The 14,321-nt window shown below is 46.8% G+C and overlaps 1 protein-coding gene across 1 annotated transcript in view; it reads left to right on the top strand.

Moving 5' to 3' along the window:
* The window catches only part of TEAD4 (TEA domain transcription factor 4), a 79,084-nt gene that overhangs the window by 47,716 nt on the left and 17,047 nt on the right, over positions 1-14,321 (top strand). Inside the window, 7 exon segments of the mRNA XM_065412322.1 lie at positions 308-372; positions 2,497-2,559; positions 7,363-7,497; positions 9,078-9,121; positions 10,550-10,605; positions 11,727-11,857; positions 12,539-12,712. Coding sequence (XP_065268394.1) covers positions 308-372; positions 2,497-2,559; positions 7,363-7,497; positions 9,078-9,121; positions 10,550-10,605; positions 11,727-11,857; positions 12,539-12,712 — 668 coding nt within the window.

Raw genomic sequence — 14,321 nt, 5'->3', positions numbered from 1 at the left:
TTTTTAAGGTTCAATAGAAAAAGAGCAAGAAGAAAACCCCTCAGAACTTCATTGATCACAACCAGCCATTAAAAGGACACAAACCTGGAACTTTTATAGATCATTGTAAATTGCACAAAGGCAATATCAGGAATAGAATTTTCAGTCGAGACTTCTGCTCTTTAAACACTGGCCTCTGCCACATGAACTAAATGAGAACATTCCTGACCTAGGGGATAGCATTAGGGCTTATCGCCTCCCTGCAGGCTGCATCTTCTTGCTGAGATCATGTCTCTAAACTTTGGTTTGCATTATTTCCTTGTTCCAGGCCGAAATGAGCTGATTGCCCGCTATATTAAACTGAGAACAGGGAAAACGCGCACAAGGAAACAGGTAGGTGTGAAGTTGACTGTGTTACACTGGCTGCTTTGTTTGTGTCCCGAGGGATGGAGAGGGCTTGTGTGAACTAATTGCCTCTCTGCTGGCTGCAATTAGTCTCTGCCTTTTGGAAAGAGATCATCGCAGTCAGCTGGGTAATGAGAGTTGTGAGTTTAGTCACTCTGAGTGTCTTCAGATTGGACTGTAGCACTATCACACAGTGACACAGGAAACTTCCTGCAATGACACGTTCAGTGAGATATTAACTGTTACATTTTTGGGTTAGTGAGAAAGTCTAGGCCGGGGTAGTCAATAGGACCTGGGCCAAATCTGGACCGCCAGAACTTTTTAACAGACTGTGAACTCTTTTTATTTACTTATTAATATTTTATTGTTATTTTTGTATTATTTTCTCTGGAGTTTGGACCTCCAAGAAATATCTTGACCAAGAAATTTGGACCTTGACAAAAAAGAATTGATTACCCCTGGCCTTGGTGTATGGTGCCTTTCTCCCCCTCCTTGTTAGTTATTGGAAGTTGTTACCATCTAATGGGTGACACATATGAATGAGTTCGCAGTCTCAGTCCTGTTCTCTGTAGACAAGAGTCCCACCACCGTAATTGGTCCCCTTTTGGGCCATCTCACTTGAAAGGTCAAAGAATGAGTAGCCCTAGGAACCGAACTACTACAGATGGTCCTTCCAGGTCAGGGATTAAAACAGCGGTTTGGGCTGTTTAGAATAATGTGCCATTGCTGGGGAGACACACACAGAACTTCAGGTCTCCAGACCTTTTGGTCGAGAACCTTTCAGGCACACACAAGTTCAGAGTTAGCATTAGCTCCTCTCTTAACTCCACCGCTTTATTTAGAAGCTGGGCGGAGGCTCAGCCCTCATTTCTCTCAGCTTTACGAGGATGGCCGTGTGCCTGTTATTGGTATTTACTGACTTTTCCCTGAACCATTCCCGGGTTTTTGAAAAAGCCAGTATTCCGGTTTTATTGACTTTTCACCCAAATTTTGGCTGTTTTGGGACCTGGGGATTTTTTTGCAGGGGAAGCAGACAGGGCGATGCTGAAGGGCTGGGGTCAGCAGAAGGCTCTCCCTGGCAGAGGGGATCAGTACTCACGGCTTGCAGTCTTCCACTCAGGGCTGACCCACAACATTTTGGCACATGAGATGGGGAGCTCAAATGATGCCCCCATGCCCCCTCACAGCAGCAGCAGCAGACACAATTTTCTACACTCTGGGTCCCAGTGGCACCCCCCCACAGTCTGGCACCTGAGGTGGCGGCCTCAGTTCGCCTCATGGTAAGGCCAGCCCTGCTTCCACTCCTCTCCTGACCCCAGCTTTAGCGCAGCCCCAGTGCACAGAGCCCATCAGCTGCCTCTGCTAGACAGAGCCCCCTGCTGATCCCGGCCCTTCAGTGCAGCCCCGTCAGCTTCCTCTGCACAGTGGGGGAGTGAGACAGGCAGGGAGCCAGGTCCCAGCAGCGAGACTGCCCTGCCGCTGCAGGGAGTGGAAGGCTTCCGCAACTGCTACATGGCAAGTGTCCCTGCCCCCCTTCCCCTGTGAGTACTGGGCACCCCTCCTGCCCTCCGCCCACTGCCCTTTGTTTATGGTTTTCACTGGTTTTTAAATAAAGCCCAATAATTTCCCAGGAAATAAAAATAAAAATGGCAAATGAAGGGCCTTTGGCATAGCCCAAGGTGGGAGGGGGAAAAGTCAAGCGAGTCAGAGGAATTTATAAAGGCTGGGGAGGAGGGATTTAGGTATGAACTCACTTTGGGAAGCGTCCCTTCTACCTGGACGAGGCTATAACTTGGTACCATAAGGAGAGAGGTCTCCTACAGGGCTTAAGGAGTCTGCTTACATGTCACAGAATGGCTGTGATTTCACAGGGCCCTTTGGGTCAGGAGAGACCTCTAATTTGACACCTGCAGCATGATCAGATTGGGCTTGTTTGCACTTGGAAGAAAGTCTTACTGCAACCTCTCTTTTAAAAAAAAAAAGAAAAGAAAAAAAGAAACTAAAAGGATCACTAATTCCCCATCACACAGATGTCATGGGCTTCTGTTCAGTACTGCAGGCAACTCCCAAGATGTCCCCTTGAATGAGGATGGCAATTGTTTTTCAATGCAGGTGTCTAGTCACATCCAGGTGCTGGCGCGTCGGAAAGCCCGGGAGATCCAAGCCAAGCTAAAGGTATGCTGGGCATCCTTACCCATAACACACACACCCCAGCCAGTCCCTCCTGACAGCCTTGTTAGGGGGGAGATCAGCAGTTAAACTGCTGTAAGCTGGGGAGGAAGAGGCACTTCCCAGGAAGTGTTGAGCTAACACTTGTATTGTTATGGCTCTGTGGTGCTGGAGGCGATTTCTATTTAAAGAATGAAGAAACAATGACTTTCATTTCTATGGGCCGATTTACCTCTGGTGTATGCCGCCGTAGTGTACATCACTGGGCTCACATACATGGGGGTGGGGTAGGCATAAAGTGGCCACAATCTCCCATCTTTTTGCTGCCATGGGTCAGGATGAGCTGTGGGGATGTGGTGACTCACCACTTCTCCTGGTGGCAATCCTGTGGAGCTGCCTGGACAAACTAAAGCTACCCTCGGCTGGCATAACCGTGAGGGGACTACAGTGATGGCAACCAGTACCTCCTCAGGGGACGCGCTTCTGCTGGGGAGGGACATCCCTTGCAAATTGTGATTCCCTGTGCCAACTGAGGTGACTCTGACCCTGTGTCTAACACAGGTCTGGGGTGAAGAGTGTAATTTAGGACTAAACTGCTTAGAAGCTGTAGGTGACTTCTGGGCTGTATTAACAGAACTGTTGTATGTCAGACCCAGGAGGTAATCGTCCCACTGTTCTCGGCACTGGTGAGGCCTCCGCTGAAGTGCTGTGTGTAGGAAAGATGTGGACAAACTAGAGAGAGTCCAGAGGAAAGCAATAAAAATGATCAAAGGTTTAGAAAACATGACCGACGAGTAGGCTTGGAAGAATTAAATTTTTATCAGTAAATGGTGGTAAACATCAGTTTCACCGTATGCACACAAATCGACAAAAACTATTTTGATCAGTAATAACTGAAAGGTACAGCTAGGCAAAGGAAGAGAAATGCGGCTTGAGAAGGTATCAGAGTTTGATTTAAGGATATTTACTTCGTATGTTTTGACATGTGATGTTGACAATTTGTGTTTTAATGGTTATAAAGCTTGAACTTTTTCAATCTGGATGTCTACTGGAATTAAAGAATTATTGTCTCACCCCACTACATAATTTCCCACAACTTTGAAAATGTCACTAGATAAAAATAAAAAACCCTTAAAACCCCATAATTTTTGCAACTGAGAAAATTTAAATACATAAAAGTAAAAAATGCTTCAAAATAAACATTAATATTATCTGTCAAAATTATAAAAAAAAATCAAATTCTACCAAGCCTGCCTAAAAGGAAAGGTTAAAAAAAACCCTGGGTATGTTTAGTCTTGAGAGGAAAACTGAGGGGGGACCCAATAACACTTTTCAAATATGTTAAGGGTTGTTATAAAGAGGATGGTGATCAATTGTTCTCCATGTCCACTGAAGGCAGGACAAGTAGTAATAGGCTTAATCTGCAGCAAGGGAGATTTGGTTTAGATATTAGCAAAAGGCTTGTAACTATAAGGATATTAAACATTGGGAGAGGTTACTAAGGGAGGTTGTAGAATCCCCATCATAGGAGGTTTTTAATAATAGGTTAGAAAAACACTTGTCAGGGATGGTCTAGCTATCCTTGCTCCTGCCTCAGTGGAGGAGGCTGGAGTTGATGACTTCTCAAGGTCCCTTTCAGCCTCCCACTTCTTTGACTCCACAGTGTTCATCGTCAGGAGCTGACTCTCTTTAAATGAACCAGCTGGACTCAGTCCCGATCAGTGTTGAACTGCATGTGTTTTGAGCCCCAGCTACCACACTTTCCACCCCTCCCTCAGTTTCTTTGTAGAACTCTGTGCTAGTTCTGTGATCAGCCAGTCCTGTTTCCAGCTGCTTTGAGAAGGGAAAGAAGTTACAAATTACAGCTGCCCAATTCGAAGCTGCTAGGTATGGCTGTCTGGGCTGGAAGCCTGTGGTGCCAGTAAGTGATCTATTCAGGTGGAGGCTGGCTTGAGAGACGCAGTGCGAGCAGGAAACAACTGCCCACCATGTGAAAAGATTTACTGCTGCTTGTAGCTGTAACTTTGATTCTGTTCCTTGTGCGTCACAGCCCTGGGATTTGGTGTGATTGGAAAGTGAGCCAGCGGAGCCTGCTTCCACTTAACACCTAGGGGGCACGGAGACTTCATTCTCAGGGAATGAAGGTGTCTTGGAGAGCTCCATTTCTAGCTTCCCTTTACATTTCCTTGGTCCATGCTGTGAGCTCTGCTCAGATGCCTGCAGTGAACCATTTCCCAGCACCAGTCAGTTCCTTTCTGACCTGCAGAGGCAAGTCTGCCACGCTCATTCAACTTACTTACTTACTTCACGTCCCTCACTCATCTTTGTAGAGTGAGTAGATACAATCAGAGAGGTTACTGCCCTTCTCCCAAGTTCCTGCTGGCAGCTGTGTGCTCTCCTGCTGCTGGTTCCCCTTCCATATCAAATACACATTTTGTGTTTATACCCTGGAGATCAGACCTGCCACGTTCTGATTTATTTGGCAATTAGTGTAGTGCTATTTCCACAGCACAAACAAGAGTGTATTCTGCAGCTGTCCACTGTGCCTGTAACAGGCTTTTGCACCATGTTCAAGATGAATTTAACAAAGATGAGATAAAGCTTGAGGAAAAATACTTCCCCAGGAGACAGCAATTTTCTATGTCCTAATTGGCTAAAATATCTGTCCCCTGCACTAAAGCCAGACTGAAAAATGATCTTCAAAGAAAAAAAGGGGGGGAGGGGTTGTGTCCTTATTTGTTTCCTTACAAAGTATAAGAAGGGCTTGGGGCTGGTGGAGGACATTTTTGTTCTTGCTTTAGCAATATGAGAAATATCAAGTTTGCTCTTTTCCTATTTTTGCTGGAAGTCTAGAGAAATTGCTTCAAAGCTTTCTCGTCCCTTAGCTGAAGGGGAAGGGATCAGTGTTGAATCTTTAACAAAGACAAGTTTGCTCCCAACTCTTTGTCAGGCATTGGAATTAACAAAATTCGAACTGGGGGGAAAAAAGGTTTTAAACGGTCTGATTGAAAATCCCTTCTGCTCTCAGTTACCCACATTTCACTTCTTAAATGATCGTGTGTTGTTATTCTACAAGTTCGCTGTCTTTGCTGTATATCTTCCACATAAAGCAGAGTAGATTACAGTTGAATTTCAAATGTAAAAAGCAAACAGAAAAAAAGCCTTAGCGGCAATTGGGAAGTCTTTTTACATCATCAAGAAGCAAAAATGGACATAAACCTTTTTTTAAAATTTAGCAGGTCATCTTTAAAATATTTCCCTAAAGCCTTATTTCAATAGGGCTCTGCAGAAGCTTCCCCTGGCTTTTGAACATTTGTAGGGCTTTCTCAGCAGTTAAAAATATTTCCCTTCCACATACTGAGTGATACCAACACAGAGATACCAGCTGGTTCTGCTGCGGCTCCATGGAAAACACTGTAGCTGGAGACGATTCCCTCTGTAGAGGCTCATTTATTTTCAGTTTTTTTACTTCCTCTGATTTTTTTAATTATTAGCATTCAGGGAGTTTTGAGGGAAGGAGGAGGTTGGGAAAAGGGATGGAAACCCTAGGGAGAGAATTTATTTTAGGTACTAAAGCCAGCTGCTCTGACTCTGAATACACACAAGGAGCAGAGCTGCTGAGGAAGGAGGTGCCTCTTTTCTTCACTTGTAAGAGGTCGCCTATTCCAGTTGCTTATGAAAATCATCATCCCACCTATGACATCACTGTCACAATTATGATGTCACAGACAGAAGAGAGTTTGAAAGGTAGGGACTGGATGTAGAAGCGGCGAACAGAGGGTGGGAGGATAGTGGCCCTGCCTGCTGCCGATGCTCCCTAGCTGGGAAGAAGAGGACTGCTTTTAGGAGGAGCCTTGAGGTCCCCTGCTCCACATATTAAACCTCCTAGTGACTGCATAGTGTCATTACCCACAAGCATAAATGCCCAACTCCATAGTACAACTAAGGCCTTGTCTGCACTTGTGGTGGCATGTAGGGTATGTGTAGCTACATGCCACGGGGAAAAGCTCTGGCAGGGGAGAGGCAGTGTAGACCAGGGAGGCACTGCTTGGGTGTGCAGGGTATCTACCCTAGGGTTCAGCCATGTGGGGCACTCTCCTCTGCTCATCTAAACTGTGCCTAACCGTCTGTGCGGCTACTTATAGCCGTGCTAGCTGGGCATACAGGGTCTGTACTCTACACACCACCACAGGTGTTGCCATCCCAAAAAAGGCAAGCAGGGCTTTCCTGCTGTACATACCTGGGAGTGATTTCCTGGTTGCTTACAACTTATTTTCCCCCTCAAAAAATGGATCATAACAAAGCGACTGATCCTCACTTAGACCAGCCCAAGTGCCGGGTTGGAGGTGATTGTTTTGTGGTGGGGAGCTGTTTTTGTGTTACCCCTGAGTCGGAGTCTAGATTTTTAGTAATGGAAAAGTATCTGTCCCATCCCAGCTCCTTGCCAGTAATTGAGAAATGGCTGGCGGGATCTGACTCATACTTCCAGTAACAAAACCTCACAGCCACAGAGCTGAGACAAAGTGTGAAAAGCTTCAGACCAAAGGGAGAAATGTTGGGAAAGTTCTGAGCAAGCGATCACCGGATTTTATAATGGACGTTAAGTTGCAGTCTTAACTATGGTGAGCTCTGTGCATTAGAAAGTCACTTGTGGTCCTGTTGAATGGCTTTACTGGCCTGATTTTTCAGAGGTGCTGAGCACCCATTTCCCTGATCGAAGTCCATGGGAGCCCTGGGTGCCCAGCACAACATCAGGCCATATATTTATTATTATGATCATGTCTTTTTTTCCCTTCCTCTCCCCCCTAGGATCAGGCAGCTAAAGATAAAGCCATGCAGAGTATGGCTACAATGTCATCTGCCCAGATCATCTCTGCAACCGCCTTCCACAGTAAAATGGTATTGCCTGGCCTCCCGCGACCAGCCTACCCTGCTGTGTCTGGGGTGAGTGAAGTGTCTCAATGGAACTGAGGCAGGAGAGTCAGCTAGAGATGAGTTAGGAACTGTGATAGACACACACCCCAGAAACAGACCACAGGGGACAAGTTCAAAGTGCACCTCATTAACATGAAGGGCAAATTTGCCATGTAACTGCAACATTTAGGGCCTGATTCACCTCTCAAGCTGGTGTAAATCAGGAGTAACTCCAGTGAAGTCAGTGGAGACGCACTAAAACCGATGTAGATGAGAGGAGCGTTTGTGATGTTAATCACCAGTGATGTTGTAGGATGTCTGTGCTGTCTTTTTTGGCACATGGTTCTTTTGTATTGAGCAAATCCATTCTTGCCATCCTTCCCCAGCCCCCTCTTGGGCACGTACAGTCATGAGTGCTTGGATACCATGGTGATAGGTGACCTCATATAGAAGCCTAAAGAGATGAGGCCTGATCCAAAGCCCACTGATGTCAATGGGAAAGACTTCCATTGACCACAGAACCCTTTGAGCCAGGCCATGGAACTTTAAAATTCTCTGTGCCCTGCAGGATGAATCCCACTGAGATCCTGAGGGGAGGGATGTTCCTTCTGTCCAGGGCTCTGGGACTGTATGGTTCAGGGGCTGTGCTAAGAGGGTGATGGAGGGTCAGACACATAATGCAGCCAGCATTAGATCAGTCTCCTGAATGCCACGGCTGCTGCTTGCAGTAACGGGAATCCCTCCACGTTGAGAAGTTCAGATTGCTCTTTTTTCTTTTCTTTTTGGTGCTGCCAGTTGTAATGCAGCCATGTAAAGATCAGGAATTAACCTGATAAATAAGGAGGAGACATGATGTCTGGACTCTGCACGCTGAACAAAATGCTAGGCCTAGCTGTGTTCCTCCCTCACCCTCCAGTTGCTGTCACCTCCCTGTCCCCACTTGGCCATTGTTACTGCACCACCTGTCAGTACCCAGGCTGCCTCTCTTTGTCTCACTGCCTCTCCCTCCCCTCTTCTCCACCCTGTGACAGGTCAGGAGAGGCAGAGTTTGGGATGGGGCCAGTAGCCCAGGTTTTGAAGCTCGACGGATGGGTGTACCCAGGTTTTTTGAGCCATGGAGCAAGGAAACTTGGAACAGGCATGGTTTTGCCAAGGCTTCCCCCAGCCTGCTTTCTAGATGCACATAACCAGTGCAGAATGCCTTGTGCAGCACAAAAGGAAGCTTTTTCTTCTCCATCTCTGAAGAAAGGTCTATTTCCTGGTGTTAGCCTGCCCTACAGTGCCTCCCAGCGCATCTCAGTGTAACATGCTGGGTTAATCGCATGCAGCCAAGTTTTCCAAAGTGGCTATGGACTTTGGGGTCCCTGAAGTTGGACACCCAAAAATGGAGCCACTCTTACCCAGCATCTACCTCTGGAAACATTGTCCTTAATTACTTACCACATCTGGCTTAGCCCTTCCAAGGCCCATCAGTGCCCCTGCAGGGGAATACAGGCTCACTTAGCCCTGCTCACCGTCTTGTTATGTGCCATCACGAGCCTCTGACAGGAGTAAGGTCTGGTTTTCTTTAGCCTCAGGATGGTGACTGTGTCTGTACTTTGGTTTTGCAGTTTTGGCAAGGAGCTTTGCCAGGCCAAGCTGGATCCTCTCACGAGTGAGTACTCCCACACCTATGCATACACATGGTTGCTTCCCATGCTGTGGTGGAAGTTCCCCTGAGCTGGGAAATACCTTCAATTAGCTCGAGGTTAAGAAACCGTAAGGCCATCTGCTGCTGTTTCTCAGAAAGGCAGACCCCCCCCCCCACCCCCCGCAAGCTATCGATGGAAGTAGGCATGGAGCTGAGGCAAAAGGCCTAGGGCTAAATTCAAAGATGAGTCTAAGTGAGTTCAGAGGGAGTCTTAAACTGGTGCATCTTGCCCCTTCTTCTGACCCCTCCAAAATGTTCATTACACTCACTCAAACTGCCTCTAGTCTCACTTAGGCTTACTTAGGGTCTGATCCAATGTCTGTCAAAGACAACAGAAAAACTGGCTTCAAAGGGAACTGAGTGGGGGCCTTAACTCACCCTCTCACCCTTTTACACTTCATCTTGGAATTTGCCCCACTGCGTCTATGGGAATCGGAGGGATTCACATTGGGCCTGATCCGGCCTACAGTGAGGATCCAGAAGAAAAGAGTGTAGCAAAAAAGGCAGTAACAGGAAGTTGTAAGAACAGTGTAAGTGAAAGTAAGCCACCTCTCCTCCTCCAACTCACACGTCTTGGCTTCTCAGCATGTAAGTCACACTCGTTTAGATGCCCTTGCACATCAGTAAGTGGGTATGAGTAGGTCCAAGGGACCCTAAAGCTATCTAGCATATATCTCCTTACATGTGGCCTCTGAATTAGGCCTCTAGTTTGCAAGTGAACTGGGGAGGGATCCCTCAGGGATCTTGACTAAGCGCCGAATTTTCCAGAGCTTAGCACTCACCACCTCCCACTGAGAACAGGGGGTGCTGGCAGGTGCTGAACACTTCTGAAAATCTGGCCTAACTGGGAGCGGAGCAGTCCCAATTGAGGGTGTTGAGCACTTCTGAAAAGCTGTCCACACATGGCCCCATCACCAGGGAAGGAGCTTGCGGAGCCCAACAAAGAGAGGCAGAGTTGCCATTTACTGACGTTGCCCACACTTAACTCCATCTCTGGACAAAAGGCTGTATAAATACATGGGCATTAGTGTCTAGGTGGGCAGGCCATATAGGGAATCAAGTCAGAAGCCCTGCAATCTCCATACAGCCAATCTTTGAGGTGAGCTTGAAGGATGCCCCTGAGTGGGTCTGTGCTATTGGATGTGTAGGTAAGAATGCCGTGTGCTGTTTGGGCCCCTTTTTGTACATTGGGTGCTCCACTGAAGTTATGCTCTTAGAGGCCCCTTTTGTATAGTGACTATTAGGGTCCCCTTTCTGGGCCCTCCTTGCATCTCGTGGAGTTACTTTCCACCCCCCACCCCTCCCCGGGAAAGTCCTTCACCTAATTTGCCCAGAGAACTGAACAAAATGCTTTGATTTTTCTTTAACTAACTCTCATGTATATTCCTACAGCGTGAAACCTTTTTCTCCACAAACCTATGCTGTTCAACCTCCACTCCCGTTACCAGGTAGGTAGGGAAACACAATTTCTTGCACAGCACATACACATCATATTGCCATGCAAGAAAATCATAGTTCTTTAGTCATAACTATAAAGGAGACTTCCATGCTTCCTGCCACTGAAGGGGAAATGGGAAATTCAAATATTCCTCAAGGACCTGAAAAACCACAAGAATGAGAACAATCCACATCTAGTCCCAGACTTGTTCTATGCACCCTACAGGTTTACCTGATCCAGCCAACCAACGCATGTCCCATCCAGCTCCACTCATTCAATCAACCTCCCCATACCTGATCCTGTGTTTTTAATTTCTCTGGTCCCCACAAACAAAAAGCAATATTTACTTTCAGTCTGAATGACTCCATTTAAAATTAAGGGAAGTCACAAACATGGAAGAAGAACAGTAAAGTTTCTGAGAGAGCACAGTGTGTGTGTGTCCTCTTACAATAGGCTGCAGCAACTCCAAAACAAAAATGGCTGCTGTCTCTGCACACAGGCGGAATTATTAGAAACATAGGCTGAGGTTCTGAAAGCTGCCTAGGGGGATTTAGATGCCACGTTCCCATTAGTTGAAGCAGAGCAAGGCTAAATGGCTTGCTCAAGATTATGTAATAGGTCAATGGCAGAGGCAGAATTAGAAGTCACGAGGTCCCAGCACCATGCTCCAGCCACAAGATTGCTCTGTTTTCACCACAGTAAAGGGGTTGTATTTCCACTGTGACTCTCCTCAAATGCCTTGTTCTAGTAGAGCAGAAGGTGGTTTTTCCTTCCCAATCTCAGCATTTCCTCATTCATGGTGACTCCTCTGAGATATCCAAGCAGATTGTCTTGCTATTCATTTAAGGCCCAGTCCAGCTCCCACTGAAGTCAGTGGGAATCTTTCTTTTGACTTCAGTGGCAGTTAGATCGATCCATTACTTAGCAGCATATCCTGGGTTACTTCCTCCGGGAAGAACAGTTGAGAAGCTGATCGGGGAGGGACAGAGTGATGGGTCTGTGACAAGTGTTTTATATGAGGGTTGAAGTCCAAAAAAGATTCTCACTATGCTGTGACATTAGATGCTGAAAATGACAGTTGTTGCTGACTTGGCTCTTTTTCATTTTGTTTTATAATCCCCTTGCTTTTAGGGTTTGAGTCTCCTGCTGGCCTCTCACCTTCCCCGTCGGCTCCACCTTGGCAGGGGCGAAGGGTTGCCAGCTCCAAACTTTGGATGTTAGAATTCTCTGCATTCTTGGAACAACAACAAGACCAAGACACGGTAAGATACAAACCTCACTCCCACTTTCCATGTATTTTTCGTCTCTGGATAGCTTTAATTTGCACTGGGTGTGCTCTTCAGTATGTGTCTAGCTATTTAACTATGCATTGAAGTGCCCGGTCCACTGAATTGCTCTGCATTGGCAGGGACAAATTTAGAAGCCAAGCTTGGGCAATTTAGGATCTGGTAAAAACAGATTCTCCTCCATTAAAATGTCCTAAGGCCCAAGAGACAGAATAACATGAAGCCAGTGTAGCCACTTCTACGCCATCAACGTCTGGTCTCCCCTCCTAGTGTAGTGGGCATTCTGGGCATGTGCCAGGGTGGGAGGATGTGGCCAGAACAAATTGCGCTCTGGTGATCATGAGATAGTGGAAGAATACCTGCAGAGCCATTTCAGCAGGCTAGGGGCCAGACAGCGCTTCCTGCAGTGTTTTCCTAAGAGGCCTCCCTCCCATGTACTGTTCATGCCTGTTGTGAGGTAAATGCTTTTGGGGTCCTAGGGCCCAAATGGGCTCCCTGGTTTGCCTTTGTCCAAAAGCTCCCTTGAGCTCTGTGGTTAGATGGTCCCAGCCAGTACATTCTGTTCCCATCTTTTCTGCTGTGAAGAGCACTGGGTGATAAATCTGAACCGAGACCCATCCTGTGTCACCCTAATGTCTCACACCTGTCTCCCTGCAGTATAACAAGCACCTGTTTGTTCACATTGGCCAGTCAAGCCCCAGCTACAGTGACCCCTACCTCGAGGCGGTAGACATCCGGCAGATCTATGACAAGTTCCCTGAGAAGAAAGGAGGCCTGAAGGAGCTCTTTGAAAAGGGGCCACCCAATGCCTTCTTCCTTGTCAAGTTCTGGGTAAGAGACGGAAGCTCCCAGGCAGCCCAGCTGCTCCTGCACCTTTTGCTATTTTGTGAGAAGTACCAGATACTCAGTGTTGAGTGTGTAGCTAATTCGGACCCTGCTGGCATCTGGGACTCCCCCTGAAGAGCAAAAGGCCTTATTATGACATTCTGGCTGGAGCAAGGCAAATATTTGGTGTTGCCTTCTGCAAAGTTGTAACTGACTAAACTCTTGGGAGTTTGTTTAGTAGCAGTTCAGACCAGTGGTTTAATGATTGATGTGTAAGGGAAATCCTTCTCCTCTGCAACCTTGAAGCTATCTGTTCCCTGAATCTAAATATTCAATAACTTCCCAGCGTGCACTCTATTTCCCCCTTCCTGCCCTATCTGGCTATTTCTGTGGGTTTGCATGATCTATGTACAAGTGATTTACACCACATTTACACTAGGCACAAGGCCGACCACAAGATAGGAAACATGCACCAATGAAAGTGAATTATACAGAAAATGTGTTCTTGAAAACTGACCGCGAGGTTCTGGTAAATTGGCAGAAAACTTAAGGTTGAATCAGCCTGGCAAAATTCTACCCACTCAGTTGCCTGGATCGAATTTTTGATGGGCAAGCTCAGATTTTGCAAAAGCTGTAGCATTGTGCCATTGCATCTTGTGTGTGCTGCAGGGCACAGAGGAAATAATTTGGAGACGGATGTTATTGTAGGTATTATAAGATTACAAATAATAGCAGCTTGGGGCAGTGGCAGGGCTGGATGGCTGGGAGAATCTGTAATGAGATATGGAGCCTTTCCCTTTAACATTACCACTTGCAACTCAATGCTGGATCAGTAGCGGGACTATGAGAAATGAGCTGATGGTCTTAGTCCCGTTCCTAGTGGACGCTCATCCTTCTCTCAAACTCATCATGTTAATTGTCACTAACTGACCACTTGATTGGCAGGCTCAGCAGAGACAGCAGGGAGTTCAGCAAGGAGAGTGAACGGCTTGTTTGTGAACCCCTTTGTTGTGTTTCGACTATTTTGAAGGATTTCAGTGGCATGAAGGTTGTCTGCACAGGGGGGAATTTCACCCAAGGGGACTATGTGTCGTCTCTGTGCTGGGCATGGGTGAGGCATCTCCTGATTGCAGGGCATGGACTGACATGTCCTGGTGTCTGGGGCATTCTAAATCCTGGTCTTGAATGATTTGGCATGTTGCGGAATTTGGAATGCATCGGAGAGCGCGCAGTCAGTGATACCATACGGCATTTTGGTTTCCTGGTACGTTTTTGATGCCATGGGGGCACTGTGTTTTGTTGAATCACAGAGGGAGCTTATATGTCTGGTGGTGAGTTGTGGTGGTGGCCTTCCCTTCAGGCATAAACATTGGGCTGCGATTCTGTCTCTGCTTATCATAAGCTAAGCAAGGTTGGGCAGGGTCAGGATCTGCAAACAGCAGTATTTATGATTTACTGGATGTCAGTTTTGAACCAGTGTCTCAGCGTGACACTAGGGGGTACTGGGCTGCTGGAAAAGCTGTCTTGTGGATCGGATGTAAAACAGAGGTCTTGAGCACTTGTGATCATTTAAGAATCAATGGCATTTTCACAAGAGTGCAGGTGTTCACCTTGT

This window comes from Emys orbicularis, chromosome 1, assembly GCF_028017835.1.
Source record: "Emys orbicularis isolate rEmyOrb1 chromosome 1, rEmyOrb1.hap1, whole genome shotgun sequence".
Lineage (NCBI taxonomy): Eukaryota > Metazoa > Chordata > Testudines > Emydidae > Emys > Emys orbicularis.
Note: the sequence above shows the minus strand (reverse complement) of the source record. Positions and strands in the feature narration are given on the sequence as shown.